This window comes from Mytilus galloprovincialis, chromosome 3, assembly GCF_965363235.1.
Source record: "Mytilus galloprovincialis chromosome 3, xbMytGall1.hap1.1, whole genome shotgun sequence".
In the NCBI taxonomy this organism is placed as follows: Eukaryota; Metazoa; Mollusca; class Bivalvia; order Mytilida; family Mytilidae; genus Mytilus; species Mytilus galloprovincialis.
Genome location: NC_134840.1, coordinates 79,426,976 through 79,443,181, shown reverse-complemented (window position 1 = coordinate 79,443,181; position 16,206 = coordinate 79,426,976). Strand labels below are relative to the sequence as shown.

At 30.9% G+C, this 16,206-nt stretch overlaps 1 protein-coding gene across 4 annotated transcripts in view; it reads left to right on the top strand.

Annotated features, from left to right (window-relative positions):
- Nucleotides 1-13,741, top strand: part of LOC143069060 (homeobox protein Meis1-like) — a 66,114-nt gene extending 52,373 nt beyond the window's left edge. For all 4 annotated transcript variants that reach the window (XM_076243493.1, XM_076243494.1, XM_076243491.1 and 1 more), the window contains 3 exons: nucleotides 9,533-9,591; nucleotides 11,175-11,249; nucleotides 11,726-13,741. In XM_076243493.1, the coding sequence (XP_076099608.1) occupies nucleotides 9,533-9,591; nucleotides 11,175-11,249; nucleotides 11,726-12,066 (475 nt within the window). In that variant the 3' untranslated portion in view covers nucleotides 12,067-13,741. The remainder of the gene's footprint in view (nucleotides 1-9,532; nucleotides 9,592-11,174; nucleotides 11,250-11,725) is intronic.
- Nucleotides 13,742-16,206: the final 2,465 nt, after the last annotated feature.

The following is a 16,206-nucleotide window of genomic DNA, read 5'->3' as shown; positions in this document are numbered from 1 at the left end:
ATGTAACATTTTAAATGTAAATTTGAGAAATGAAATCCATCACAACATGACATGCTGTCATAAGAAAACAAAGAAATCCTCTTCGCCTTTACCCGTTTAGAAACAGATAACTTTTTGTCTGAGTTACATAAGATTTGTGCAGTTTTGTTTTAAATGATGTAGTGTATACATGTATTAGACAATATATGCTCTTTCCAACAAGCCGAGGAAAAACATACGGCTTTACTGTGATTATTCAGTTCACGTTTTACGCTAGGCTAATTTGTAAAACAAATTTTATAAATATCTTTAAGTTGAGATGTTTTTCCCGAGGCCATTGATGCATACCTAACTGTTTGAATGTAAAATTTTATCTTTTACAAGATTTTCTAACCTTTTTGGTCAATACAGGAAAAAAAAAACAAATAGGAAAAGATCAACATGAAAATCCTATGAATATATTCTTTCACTAACAATTTGTTGTAGGTAAAAATAATACTTGTCAGCGAATCTTTTGTCATACATGGTATATATATGTAATAATTTGTCTTTCAAATTTAATTTTTTGTGACAACATCATGCATTAGAAATATTTAAACAAATTTATTAAAAGAATAATTTCAAATTTCAGAAAGGTTTTATTAAATTTGAAGTAAAAACATTTTTAGAATATTTTTGGCAACTATAGTTACAAACAATCAGATTTTTAATATTAACCGATAGATCGCTATATACATAGAGATATTTATTAAGTGATTCTTCGAACTGAGATATTACACACTTGTGGTCATAGATTTGGCCATAATCATGATCACTAAGAAATTTCTAGGGGACTACATAAATCGAAAATCCATAATCCGTCAAGATAGAGAGAAACAATGGCTACCTAACCTATACCAAGGATGTCTGAATGCGTTAAACTAAGCAGAAAATCTGTCATTTATCCCCACAAAAACACCAGAAAAGACATTATCGCTGTATTGTAATCTTCATATGGAGACGGAATATTATAAAATCTCCGAGAATGAAATTAGTGAGATTTAATCCACAGCAATAAGATTTTTCCAGTATAACTGAGTTTAAGAAGCAGGCCAATAATTGCCTTTGTTTGAAGCGAGAGGTAATCTGGATCCCAATGGACTCTAATAGGATTCACTAGCTATTTTCCACATATTTCTCATTTTAACAACATTTAATAGGACATTTTGTAAGAAAAAAGGTTGATAAGTTTTACACAGCAATGATTAATGTCCACCGGAGGAAGTTAAATCTAAGGACAGTAAAGATCGAGAATTGACATTCAGTTTAAACATGGCGGGTGGCGAAGGTATACAAAGATGTAGATAGACTTTGCAGTTGTATACTATTGTTTCTCTCTCTGTAGTATTGTTATTCTACCTTGTGTCTTGATGATTTAAAAAGGCGTGTGGAGTTATGACGATCATGTATCAGTTATTGTATCCAGAGATGATCGTGATGATAGGGGAAATACACGAACAAAACCATGATTATCATATCAAATATAATTCTATTGTGTATATTCTTCTCAAGGTGTCTCTATTTGATGCCATGTCATTCATAAAATTGACGATTGAAATTCTCTACACCATGTGATCCTCTTAAATGTTGAAAAGACGGAATTGTCGTATGTATTCACAAGTATTAGCTGGATAGTCGGTGATTGTGCCACAGCACGCAATCGTCTCATTAAATAACACACGCATGTCTTGGAAATTCTCATCTAGTCAGATTAAGTATTTTCAAATCAGTTTAATAATCTTTTGGATCAAGCTCTCTGCTCCATATGGACTTATACTAATGTTTACATTCTCTCCCTACTACTGTATTCATCAGTAATAAACAGTTGTTTTTCTCCGCTCATTATTATCCCATATTTCAAAAATGCTAAAAGGTTGAGTGGCTTTGTTACATATGATATTTTGACTTTTGTGATGGGGTTAAGACTGACAGGGTCTTTAATGAATAGGGGAGATGCTTGGCCTACTAACAAGCCAGCCATAAAATCATTATTTTCAATTTTTCTCTTCAACAGTTGTCAAATTAATACAGTTGAAGTCCCTTAATGTATATCACAAGTTTATTTAATTTCTAGGAGTTGATCAGTGTTTTGAAAAGTAAATGATTTAAAGAAAAGAAAAACATTTATTAACCAAGAAAACGCATTTTAAACAGGGTAGTGTTCAGTCAGCCGTTCTCTCGAAATTTGAAAGTAAGAATTTGATTGTGCTTGCTCCAGCCCTCTCGTTTATGAATTTATTCATGTTGTCAGTTATATTGAAGTTTTAAGGTGATGAATTATTAAAATATATTTCATATTACCCTCAAGTGGAACCTATAGACTAAATGGAAATTAGGAAACCACTATTGAAAAATACCTTTTCATATCATTGACCCATTATAAAACCATAAAAATTGCACCAAACAAAATTACAATATAGTTTTTTCCTAAATTACGACCTACTTAATTGCTAATATTTTGTGAAATTTAATCACAACTTGTATTGAATTGGTAATAGTATGAAAGACGTGATCGAAGAATTTTGATATTTGCGTCGGAAGACAGACATGAACAAATGAAGGTAATTTCCTTTTGTAACGTAACCCGATTGTATCGAAAGAAAATTATGGAGAAGGTGAGAAGAAAGGAGGAAACCTGCAGCTTTTTCTGAGATTGTAACTTTAAATGGCCAGCTATTGACTTTTCTTTATACCGGAATGTTTTTAAGATGACCGAGTTAATTGTTAGTCTGATGCTTGTAGTTTTTGGGACAAAAAGTGGCTATTTGTCACTTGTCATTTTAATATATTTTGGCTGACCCTCCCCCTCTGCAAGAGATAATTAGGCCTCTTTTATCATTGTCCATTTTCCAGGCGTGATAATCACAGCTTTTGTAATACAAATGCTCATTTAAAGAAGACAATTTTGATATCAATACTAACAACAGGGTATTTTTCTTTAATGTTTAGCCTAAAGTCCTTTGCTGGCCAAGTCATTTGGATAACAAGCACACGGAAATTGTATTTTCTCAATAGCATACGATTTGGACAGCTGGAGAAAACGAGACTAGCGCTTGGATTAGATCTTGCTATTATTAGATAAAAATTCCTGTTATTTCTTGATGAAGTAATGAGAATTTAATGGCATCTTAGAGCGAAATTACACCCACTTTTTGAACTTATAAAAACCGACTACTTAATTGAAAAATTATATTAAATTCATTAATGTGTGCAAGCTTTTCCACTTAGATTGCAGGAGTTTGCTTTGCACGACAACCTGGATAGCGAGCTGAATTTCCATAGTAAAATACATAATAATTACAACAGAATCACTCCGACCATACTTTTTTTCTGTCTTCGGAAATAAGAAATATAATTAAAATTCAGGTAAAATTTACCTGCATGTGCCATAATTTTATGTGTTTTGTAGGAGCACTTTTCATTTCATAAACTAACAATTTGAATAATAAAAAAAAATAAACTGTGCCATAAAGTATCAATTTAAATGATAAAAAAATATAGACATAGCGCTGTAAAATAACAATTTAAATTCAATGTAGTAAAAAAAAGTACAAAGGTCCAGTTAAAAAAAATTAGAAAGTTCAAGTTTTACCAATATAAAAAGTGTTATTTTTTTTTTATTTTGAGAAGATTAATGTTTGAATGGAGAAGGCATATAGATTATGACATGCCTAAGACAAGTTTTCCAGAAATGTGTTATCTATGAAACTAATGGTTCAGAAAATATTGTGTTATGTTGATCTAGTCGACATGATGTTGATTATTTTACCAGAGCTTACAAATCTTGATACTTAGCACATTCCGACACACAATTTTCTTTTCTTCAATCATTTCAGCAGTTGATGATGTGCTTGGCTCCAGGATATTTCAACAGGAAGTTGATAAAACACATTGAAACATGAATGTGTTATAGAAAGTCATCATAGTTCACTTAGGTGTTAATTCCTTAGTTCCAAATGACGAAAATGGCTGCTTACTAATTGAATCATATTTTTTAAAATGTTTTTTAACCTTAAAATTTCCTAAGAGTGAATAAAAGCTTGGCTTAATTTGCATCATGAATGCAGTCTTTTAATGATTGCCATCAAGTTTGATGGTAATGAAAATGTGTTTTAATACAGAACTTGAGACAATACTGTCAAGTTTGTAAAATTTAACCATCACTTTAATGTCGATTTTATTTTCTGAATCTACGTTAATCATGGAGGAGGAGGAAATTGTATTTTTAAGTTGAAATAAAAAAATGTTTTTGGTATATGAAGGGAAGTAACTCTGTTTGTCTTGCACTTAAATCAGGTTTTATCTGTTTGTTAGGAGATTTTATCATGACTTTTGTATGTAATAAAATTTATTTTTGGAAATATATAGATTTGAAAAACGTTTAATTGCCGCAGGTGAAGAGGGGCAGTGCGAAGAAAAAAAATACATCTTTAAAAATTTATTTTTATAAATTTAAATAGGAGTATGATAAATGAGTCAACCATTTTGGGCCACCCCTAAAGTCAGAATATATATGTGAATTTGGAAGTGAATAAATCAAATCTGCCATCACTTATATGTCAGATATAATGGTTGAAGCAAAGTGCTGCTAGAAAGTGCAGTGAAGTCTTATCACTTTATAGATACAGTCAGGGCAGCAGGGGCCGACTCCAGCTGTTAGCTATACCACTATGGCTTTTTTTTAAGCAATGTTACAATAGTATGAATCATATTGCTTCCATCTATGATATGAAGAGTCTGCCAGTATTTGATACAGATGTGGGGTTTGATAATCATCTTTATAAGACAAATATTAATGGTATGTCAGAATTATCTAGCAAAAAATGCATAATCCTGCCAGAAGAACTGAAACACTCCAAATTGGCAGTTTAAAAACATATATTTGATAATTCATTTATCGCTTGTCACAGTATTGTATCAAGGGTGGGTAATTCTAAACAAAAGATAAAATTCTTCGCTTTAATTGCAAAATAATACATTAAAGGTCAAAGGTGAAATCTCCACCAATCATTATAGTAATTTGTTGGCCAATTATATATAATGAAATGTAAATATCTAAATGAGACAAGAAGTCTATTGAAAAGTAAAATTGTTGATTTAATGATAAAATGACTGCCTTGTTAATATATTGATGTCTTGATTTAAGTATCCAGTTTCAGGATCCAGGAAGCAGGCCCCCTTATGTGGTTCTAAGGTCTACCTGTAGGAACTTGTTGTATTCCATTTCCGATAAAATCAAAGATAGAAAAAAAAATTCTGCAAATTAAAGGAAATCAAGATCTGACTGTGATAAACAAGAGAATTACATGTAACATACAAAGGCATTATACCATTAGTTACAATGTCCTCTAAGGGAGAAATCTGACAATCGATATTGTAGCCAGCGGAGAATCTTAACCCCAATTTTTGAATTATCAAGAAGATTAGATATGCATTAAGTTTGATTAAAAACACAATAGATAGAGGTAAATTGATAATGACATGGGTTATAGCATTAGGCCTAGTCTGTTGTCTTCTTCTCTAAATGGATAGCAGCATGCTGTAAGGGGAGAAAATCTGATATTAACACATGACTGGGCATTCTGACGAGATCTATTTAGACATTAGCTCCGTGTAGAATGAAGAGGAGAAAATCTTCTATCGAGCATTTATGGAGAAATGACCTTTTTGTTGTGGTAAATTGTCTTATTTGGTGATATGAACATGTGAAATTGACAGGGTATTCCCACCTTCTTTATTCATTAAGCGGTAATTGATTTCATCTGCTCATTAAGCCCATTAAATATTCCCTCCGTTATATTCTAGATTTATGGGTTTCTATTCTATGAAAAATTAATAAAATTTGATTTTTTTTCTCTTTTCGCTGTGCTCTGTAAAATGTACATTGCATTTTGAAAAGATTGATCAATTCATAATTTGTCAGCTATTATGTACTCAAATTATTTCAGGTAAATTAAACTGAGTTGTCACAAATTATGATTAATTGCTTTTGAATGATCACAAAAATTGCGATTATCTCCCCTACCTGGCCTAACAAAAAATATACATAAACTTTGTTATGGATCTGATTTCTAAACTTTTCACCTGTTAATTGAAATTGTTCAAAGAATAAATTCTGCCAGGTATTAATCACGTCTATCTTGATCGAGAACTGTACAGTTAGATATTTCATGTAGTGTCTTTTTTCAGAGGTCACCCTACCAAGTTTGATAACAATAGTATGAGTAACCCACTAGTGTATCTAAATTGTCCCCAAGTTAAAATATTGCTAGTATACACAACAAAATAAAAGGTTAACATTCTTTAGATAGGTAATTTAAACTTGTGCAAATGTAATGTAGTGTAAAACGGGTCATTGAAATATCTATAACAGAGCCATTGTATTCCGTTGATTATAATAGCCATTTACCTGCCCAAAAGTGTCACAAAAACAATCAAGTTCTTGGTTTCAGGTAATCTGTCACAGAAACTGATCATTTTGTCATTAACAAGATATTTCTACCATCAATCAGTCAAATCGCTGGTGTTAAATTTCTAAATAACACAAGTTTGTGGTGCAGGATACGAAGAAATGTCCAACAAAACAAGATTTGGATAAAGGTGTCGTATTATTGACATTTGTTATCCCCGTCAATGGAGAAAGTGATCCCTAACTATTTAATAATATTAATCTATTTTGACTGTTTTACCACAAGTTTTAAAATATCTGTCTATTTTTAAGTGGTAGTTTTGATACTCTTGTGATGCAATGCAATCATCCTTTCGAAATAATTGCCAAAAATTGTTAGGTTTATTATTCTGTGTAAGTTAATCTGGCATGATTTGAACTAAATGACTTTTAAATTAGAAAATTACTTATCTGCTTCTTTTAATGGTGCAAAAAAGCTGCATTGTGTATGCAGATGTCTGACGTTAACCATAACATGGTCGATGATTGAAAGTCGGGTTCACACAACCATGGGTCATCTCCCTTTTGATATCCACGGTTTACAGTCTTATCATCCATCTGATTTAGATTTAAAACATTTTTTTCGTACTTTTGTAATTATGAAGAAAGTTTCTTGACTTGAGTAACAGACGTAGAGATAATGGATACTAATATGAGAAAGAAAAAGAAAAAAAAACAGTTTCTTTTATTGGAAAACAAACATGGCTCTGATTAAACTATTAAAACAACAAACTCAAAACACTTATGAAAAAAAAACAAGTTCAATATTTTTCCATTATCTATTTGTGATAATGGAGGTATATATTTTTTAACAAACATTCTGTTCCCATAGTTACGCAATTAGTTTATTTGATTGGTGGAAACAAAGGTACTGTGATGATAATATCATTTGTCATTTGGTTCTTGTAGATGTTAAGTGAAGATCACACCAACACCGTCAGTCTAATCTGACATCAGATTTTAATAATTTAACAAAACACAAAAATAACTATTTTTCTGACTTTTCCATCAAAACCTTGCTCTGGTAATAAGTATGGAAGAAAATTCACAAGGGACAAACAGATACTGCTAATTTTGAAGAAAAGTTCTAATGGCAGGACCTGGTTGCAGGCTGGCAGCCATTTTATTAATTAAGACTCCATTAGTTGAAATGATTATTGGAATACAAGAAGTTACAAGTGTCTCAATGGCTAGCTGGTGTCCATTTTCTCCTAGTGAAGCCGTGAAGTAGCCCATTTTATCATAACTAACAATGTAAGCTTAAATGTCTAAATCTGATTTGAGTTCTGACAGAACACATTAAGAGAAATTGGTATCAAATTGGGATCCAAGTTTACGCTAAGGATTGCCATTGCTTTTTCAGTGTTCTAAGGTGTCGTGTACCATGAATTAATTACATTATACCATGACTCTATTAAATTTATATCTAAATTACAGTTTAAAATTTTCTAAAGAAACCGAAGTAGATATTTTATATATGGTATAAAATAAACAAGATATTTAGTAGGAGGGCATTTTTTTTTTAAATTGGTACTCGGAAAGCTTTTATTCTTCTCAAATTATATACAGTATAAAATAAACAAGATATTTAGGAGGCCAATTTTTTTTAAGTCAGTACTCAGAAAGCTTTTACTCATCTCAAATATCAAATAAAGTGGAAATTCGTTAAGAAAACAAAGACCTAGAAGATTATATTGGGAGTTTGGACAAGATAATATTTAGATTTAATCAGCTTCCTCAAATTCATTAAGGCATTCTCCTACAAGTGTTGACTCTGAATCTGATTGTGTAAACACACAGTATTGACTTTGTTACAACCAGAAAGCAAGCAGTCTGTTTGCACATTAAGCAACGTTTAAATTGCCCTCTATGATACAATTAATCTGGAATGCAACATGCATAAGTTCAAAAGGCAAACTTTCACTGCTATTTGAGTAATTGCTTGATTTGTTTGATGTTATATGTATGGGTTATTAAATGAAGAAGATTCAACTTGTATCTGTGTAAAAGTTTTGAAGATTTCAAATGGTTGTAGCTATTTAAGTAATTGGAGTATCTGTTTGAAGTCTTTGATATCTATCACATACAAATGAGCAGAGAATCAACTTGGGTGTGAAAAACTTCAAATCAACTTGGAAAATTTCAAAACATTTTGTAAACATGTGAGAAAGGTTTTTCTTCATAGTTAGACAAGATAGATAAAAATTTGTTAGCGGTTGGAAAAAATGGGGAAGTATAGGGACAATTTTTTTTTTTTTAACAATTTTATGTTTTTGTTGAAAAAGTTTTGGAATTTTCATGTGTTTGTTGTCTATTTGTTTTGAAATTTTAAGAATTTAGCATAAAAGTTTGGTGATTATTGAAAGTAGAACCATATGTGTAAATTAACCTTGCCTTATTACATATTAAAGTTACTAGTAGTGTTTGCTTTTGTATACAACATGTTACTTAGCAGTTTGTTCCCCCATGAATTCTATATTTACATCTGGGAATTGGAATAATTAGCAAAAATAAATAAAAATGAGAAGAATAATATCATTAGGGTTGTCTGCAGGGTGATGAGGAATTTAATGGCATAGGAATCCGAAAGGCTCATCAACTTGTAACTTAATCTCATGAAAAACTTTTAATGGCTCTAAAGAAGTAATTTAGGGCAAAAGATGTTTTCACCAGCCTTCTCCTCTGATCCATTTCATTTCTCAACAAACATTTATCATGAATTAAATGCATTTTTGAATGGTTTAAAGACTTTTGTCAACAATTTGAAGATAAACTGTGAAATTTGGCTAAGTTTCGGTTGTAATTTAGAAGTAAATATCTGTACTGAGGTTGATAGGGGAGGTCAGAGGTCACCTTAGTAATGAGAATTTGTCTAAATCTTGGCAAATGATGATCTAGACTCTGGTTTTTGTGTGGCGCCTCACTTGTATATCAGTCATTAATCATTCCTTAGTGACAGTTTGTCCACAATTAGGCCAAAGTCAAATTATTTTGTTGATAATTAGAAAAGGCCAGTGCAAAAATAATATTGGTTAAAAAATTAATTTTTATTTTTTTTATTTCCAGGTTTATTAATGCAAGGCGAAGAATAGTGCAACCAATGATTGACCAATCAAATAGAGCAGGTTAGAATATGAATATTTTTGTAATATTTGCCACTGGACACTTCAGGGGACAGCAATTAGTATATATTAATTCCCTTATACAAAAAAATTGGTTTGTTTTTGCCAAAATTTTATACTAATAACCTAAAAACAAATCAAACTTGAAAAATTCATTTAAATTAAAACATAAAACTTTCCATGTATTTTTAACTATGCAAATTTACACTCCTCCCCCTTTCTGGATTCAAAACTTCTGGTATGGAAATACATCAAGCATTTCAATTTCCATCCAAATGGTCATTTAATTGCCTAAGCTTTAAGGATTATAAATTATTGTGACTTGCAGAATGCCAACTTGACAATAGAATAGGAACAAAAAAAATAAACACAAAAATTATAATTTCCTTTTCTTAATTAAAATCTAATGTATATTGTTTAGTAGGTATAAAAATGACGGAAATAAAATGAAGACATTTGTCATTATAACCACATTACCATTGGTTTTTCTCTATAAAATTCATGACACGGTCATTTTGGCATGTTGCAAGTGAAACAATAAACCATTGTAGTCTTACATAATACCAAACCCATAAACCCATCAACTGTCAAAAATATGCAAATAAGAGAAAAGTATTAACTAAATTTACTTCCTTCTGCATGTTCCAGTTATATTTATTTAAAAACCTTAAAGATTTTATACATAATTCATAAAGCATTTAGTGCCTTCTAGTATAGTGCAAGTTGATGCCTTTTATTGAGGAACAAAGTTTTTTATGTCGTAATAAAAATATTAATTTTTGTCGTCTTTGTTTCTGGTCTTTGTTTCTGCGGAACTTCAACAATAAATTGCATAATAATTAGTAGCTGAGTGTTTTATAAATATATGCAAACTTGCTTTTTATTTTTCTTTCTATCATTTTCTCACTTGTACGCTGATATTTTTTTTATCTACAAGGCTATTTTCGCCCTCGGTATCCTGATATTTTAAAAAGCTATTTAACACAAAATTGGCATATATCATCAGCAATTTAGTTTTCATCTGCGGGTTGTTGTTAATTAGCTCTCTGTAAGCAGTCTAAAGGTAAAACTCTGAGATGAAACTTTTATCTTTGGTGGCATGGCTCTTATGCAAATTGCATTTCTTTTAAGCTTGTTATTCTTGACAGAATCTCACATCTCCTGAGGAGCGAAAATCTTTCCAATTGAAATTCCTCTTCCCTCATAACGAGGGTCCGTAAGTGGGTACTAAATGGTTTAAATGTGATCTAGATGTACCTCTAAGTGTTCCCTATCTGTTTTCAGTTTATACAAGGCCGTTCTTTGTTTCACATGCTGTTAGGAGTAAGATATTTTCTCAAAAAAACTATGTATATAAGCACTATTGTTCAGCAATAAAAGTGTTTTTTTGTTAATAGCACTTTAGGTTCAAAACAGTAATATTAATTTTGTCGAAATTTCAAATGTCGAAAGTATTAATACAATCGGTGAAGTTTCTAACCACAAATATTTGATCTGAATACAAAATAATTATACTGCATTTAAAAACAGATGTTTCATAAAGATAAATACTAAGACAAACATAATCATTGTCTTAATCTTTTCAGCACCAGGAGGTCATGGATATAGTCCAGAGAGTATGGGTTGGGATAGCCAGGCCATGGCACATATGAGTCCTCACAGTAAGTAGTTTAAACACCCCTGTACATATTTTGTGTTCTGATAAATTGAAAGATCAGATTAAGATGAATCTGTTAATCTCAGATTAGGCTTAATAGTTCATCAAAGGTTGAGTAAATTTGTTCACAGTTTAAGTGTAATTTGTTCACAATTTAAAAGTTAATGTGAAGCTTAATTGGTTCAAAGGATAAGCTCATAGAAAACAAACAATGTACAAATTGTTAAAGCACATGAAATCTTTCTGAATTAATATTGAGATTGAATGTGAAGGAGATATTGGGTATATACAAATGAGACAGCTACCTAATAACATGTAGAAGAAAAAATAAGACATTTTTTGAAGTTATGTGTCATATTGGGCTTAAATAAGCAAAGCAAAAGTATATAGCAATGCATACTTATAAAGTGACAATTTAAGTTTTGAAAGAATTAATTACATGATAAAAAATTTAATATTATTATTTTTTTTTAATTCCAGTGTTCCAAGGAAGACATGGTAGTGAAATGTATGATCAAATGAAGGGATATTCTCATATGGAAGGACAAAGATACGATATGCTTGGAGTTCAGGGTATGCATAGTAGTGACATGTTCGGAAGTACTGCTGTCACTGGCAGTAGTTCATACTCTCAGATGTCACAGTTACGACCACCAGTTCATTCGCAAGCAATGCTAATACCAGGGCATCCGCATCATATGATGATGGGACACGGAGCCCACGGCATGAGTCCCATGTCAATGGGATCTGCTCAAAGTCCTCCATTACATGGCAGCTTGGACAGTATGGGTGCACACATTCAGGATATTCATGCTGGATAAAAATCAGGAGTAAAACATTGTGCTTTAAAAAGAACAAGGACATTTGGCTTGGCCTGCGAACATAATTAAGCCAAGGAATAAAGCGTGACTTACAAGTATTTGTGGGTACGGTAGTTTAAAACTACGGCCTATTTTATTACAATCACGGTGATCTCTCAATCATTTAGCAGTCACTCATTGTGTGGAATCTAATTCCTAACGGTTGCAGGCTAGCCAAGGGAAGTAACTGGTGTGCTAGTCAATCTAACAGAGTAAGGGAGTCGACAACTGACTGCAGTTTTAAAACTAGTCTTCACAACTTGTTATAATGGGATATGGGGAAAACTACGCAAAAGTATTATTAAAAAAAAAACGCAGTTCATGTTGACAATGAGTTGCCAAGTATTATATATGTATTTTGTTGTCTCTGGACAAGAAACACGTCTTGGTCACATATGTGCCGCATACCTCATGATGATCAAAATAAATGTACATTTGAATGGCCATGACTTTGTAAAGCATTCCACGTCAAAGTATGTTCTGTCAAACATCAACTCTTCAGTTGAAGGAATATGTTTTTGTGCCATGGAATATTTGAATTTTTTGTCACATGACATTGTTAAACCAATCAGAAGAGTTGCCCTGTAGTGGGGTGACCAATTAAATTAAAGCTTTAAGATTTACCTCATTATTATTCCTTTGTAATTATAGCCAGTTCCATTGTGTTGGAAGTGGACATTTTATTTAATGGTGCATGTTAAAAAAAGTATTTGGTGCAAATTATTTGTATAGTAAAGATGTTTGTTGAATGTATGTTTATATATGTTATTGTGTATGAAAGTGAAAAATCATTATTTGGAGAGTTTTTTCTTTGTGTGACATTTTTATACTTTCTGGCCAGGCTGTTTAGATCTACTTGCAGTTTAATTTGTAAATGTTTTGTTGTTTTTGTTGAAGTTTGTTTGAATATTTTTTTTAGATTGAACAAATTTTAAGCTTGATATTTATTCGATCTGCCAGATTTTATTTTTTTGATAATTAACCAATTTGTTTTTGGTTTGTGATTTGTTACAGAATGATTTTTTTTGTTTTTTTCTTTTATCTAAAAACAAGTACTAAGTTATTTCTAAGTGCTGACCATTTATTTATGATGTTTTTAAAAAATGTTAAAGTGCAGATTTTAAACTGGCATGTAATTACTACATGTGTATTTAATTGTAAAGTAATATTAATGTCAGAGACTGCTGAAATCTTTCCTTTATCTTTTTGTACTGATTTTAACTAGAGAAAGACATATTTATATGTATATCTGTAGCAATTATTTTAGATTGTTTCAAGATGTCCGATATTACATTTCTTAACTATACTTCTTTTATGATTCCCCAATAAATATATATTTACATTTTTTATCATTTCAATGCCAGAATGAACAAAAAATAACTGAAAAAGATGTATCAAATTTTCAGAAAATCTTAGACAATCATGCACGAGGTTTACCAAAAATACACTGAAATTGATTATTGTCTGAATGTGTCTGACTATGAGGAAATGAAAGATTGCAATGATGTGTGTGGTGAAGTGTGGAGCTGAGCTTGATGCTTAGGGACTTGTGAAAAATTTTAGGGAATTTTAATACGAGATTGTCAAATATTTTGAGCAAAATTCCAGAGAAATAAAAATTGTTGTAATAAACTAATTGCTTGTGTTTTATTATATTTGTTTGTCCAATATATACCTGTTATTAAATGAGGTGGACGATATCAAAGGGCCATCCATTCAAAACTTGTAAGTCAAAGGAAGGATTTGTATCTTACTATCAAATCCTTGGTAGAAGAAAAGCTGACAACACCATGGCAAAAAAAAACCCAATAAGAAACAACTAGCTTAAATACAAACATGTCAATAAAAAACTTGATAGAAAAATTCATTGGCCTTTAGTATCAAAATCATACTTGGTCAAAATACAAAAATGTCAACAAAAAAAATCATAGAAATATGCATTGGCCCTTAGTATCAAAATCATACTTTGTTAAAATACAAAAATGTCAACAAAAAAAATCATAGAAAAATACATTGGCCCTTAGTATCAAAATCATACTTTGTTAAAATACAAAAATGTCAACAACAAAAATCATAGAAAAATACATTGGCCTTTAGTATCAAAATCATACTTGGTTAAAATACAAAAATGTCAACAAAAAACTTAATTGAAAAATATATCTTTAGTATCAAAATCATACTGTACAAAATGTATTAAAATACAAAAATGACAACAAAAAACTTCATAGAAAAATACATTGCCCTTAAGTATCAAAAACACTTGGTTGAAATGAAAAGGAAAAAGAATTCATATCTCAAATTTTCATTCAAAGATAAAATTTTAAATCATAAAAAAAAGAAGATTTGCACTTGTTGAAACTGAAGATTGAAGATTTAAAAGATGATAAAAATGATCAGTCAAATATTTGATTTTTCCATGATTCATATGGTACCAAAACTAGTTCAGATAAAACCTTCTGATTAGATATAAGAAGATGTGTTATGAGACAAGTCTCCATCCAGATCAAGGTCTTCAACAAAGAGCCCTGGCTCACACCATACAGCAAGCTATAAAGAGCCCCCAAAATGACTAGTAAGTTTCATTTTTATGCCCCATCTACGATAGTAGAGGGGCATCATGTTTTTTTGGTCTGTGTGTCTGCCCACCTACAATAGTAGAGGGGCATTATGTTCTAGTCTGTGTGTCTGTTCGATTGTTCGTTTGTCTGTCCTGCTTCATGTTAAAGTTTTTGGTCAAGGTAGTTTTGGATTAAGTTGAAGTCTAATCAACTTGAAACTTTGTATACCCTATGATACGATCTTTCTAATTTTAATGCCAATTTTGATTTTTTGACCCAAATTTCACTGTCCATTGAACATAGAAAATGATAGTGCAAGTTTCAGGTTAAAGTTTTTGGTCAAGGTAGTTTTTGATTAAGTTGAGGTCCAATCAACTTGACACTTAGTACACATGTTTCCTATGACTTGATCTTTCTAATTTTAATGCCAGATTAGATTTTTCACCCAAATTTCACAGTCCACTAAACATAGAAAATAATAATGCAAGTGGGGCATCGGTGTACTATGGACACATTCTTGTTCTTCATGTCTTTTATCATATAGATACATAAAGTACAACAATTGAGGGAAAGAAAATATGAAATAAAGTCTCCAAATTTTTCCCTACTGATTTTCATAGTCCATTTTCAGGAATCTTTTGCCTGAAAGCATGACAAATTTATTAAGATCAATTTATATTGTTTATTTCTTTAACAGTCATTCATAAAAATAAAGAATAAAGTATGTATATTTATATATTCAAATCTTTTAGAATATGTTGACATGGATTCACCTTCATTTTCATTTCAACTAATATAAAAAAGAAGATGTGGTATGATTGCCAATGAGACAACTATCCACAAAAGACGACCAAAATAACACAGATATTAACAACTATAGGTCACCGTACGGACTTCAACAATGAGTAAAGCTTACTGCATAGTGAGCTATTAAGTTAAGTTTGATTTTTTATACTGAACAATTATACGTTGAGAAATTAAGATAGAAAAAGTACTGTGAAGGTTTTCTTACTTGTTTGGTATCAGTTTTTGTTGATTTAATTTTCCCTTCTATCAACGAAAAATGAAATACATATTTTTATTGAGTTAAAAAGTGTTCATTTTACATCTACAAATTTAAAACATCACAAACCAACATTGATTACACATACCAAAAAATGTTACCAAAGAAGAAAAGCCTCTACCTAGAAAGCTCCCAACAACCATATGTTAAGTATATAACCTTTTATATAGGAGAATATGTGAAATACAACAAAATGAAGGAAAAAATAATATATAAATAGAAAAATAACAAAAAATCTTGATTGACCATTATAAACCAGGCACTTACTATCTGAGGAGGAATAATCAAGAACAAGATTGCAAATATCAAATATGAAAAGAAGATCAAAAGAGCATTTCCCAAAAACGAACTGACATCAAATATAATACTATTTAATATGTAGTAACCTAGTGTTATCAGGTTGTCAGTATCAACTATAGTGTTGTCAGTATCCACGATAATAATATCAGAGTTGTCAGTATCCACTGTTGTGTTATCAGA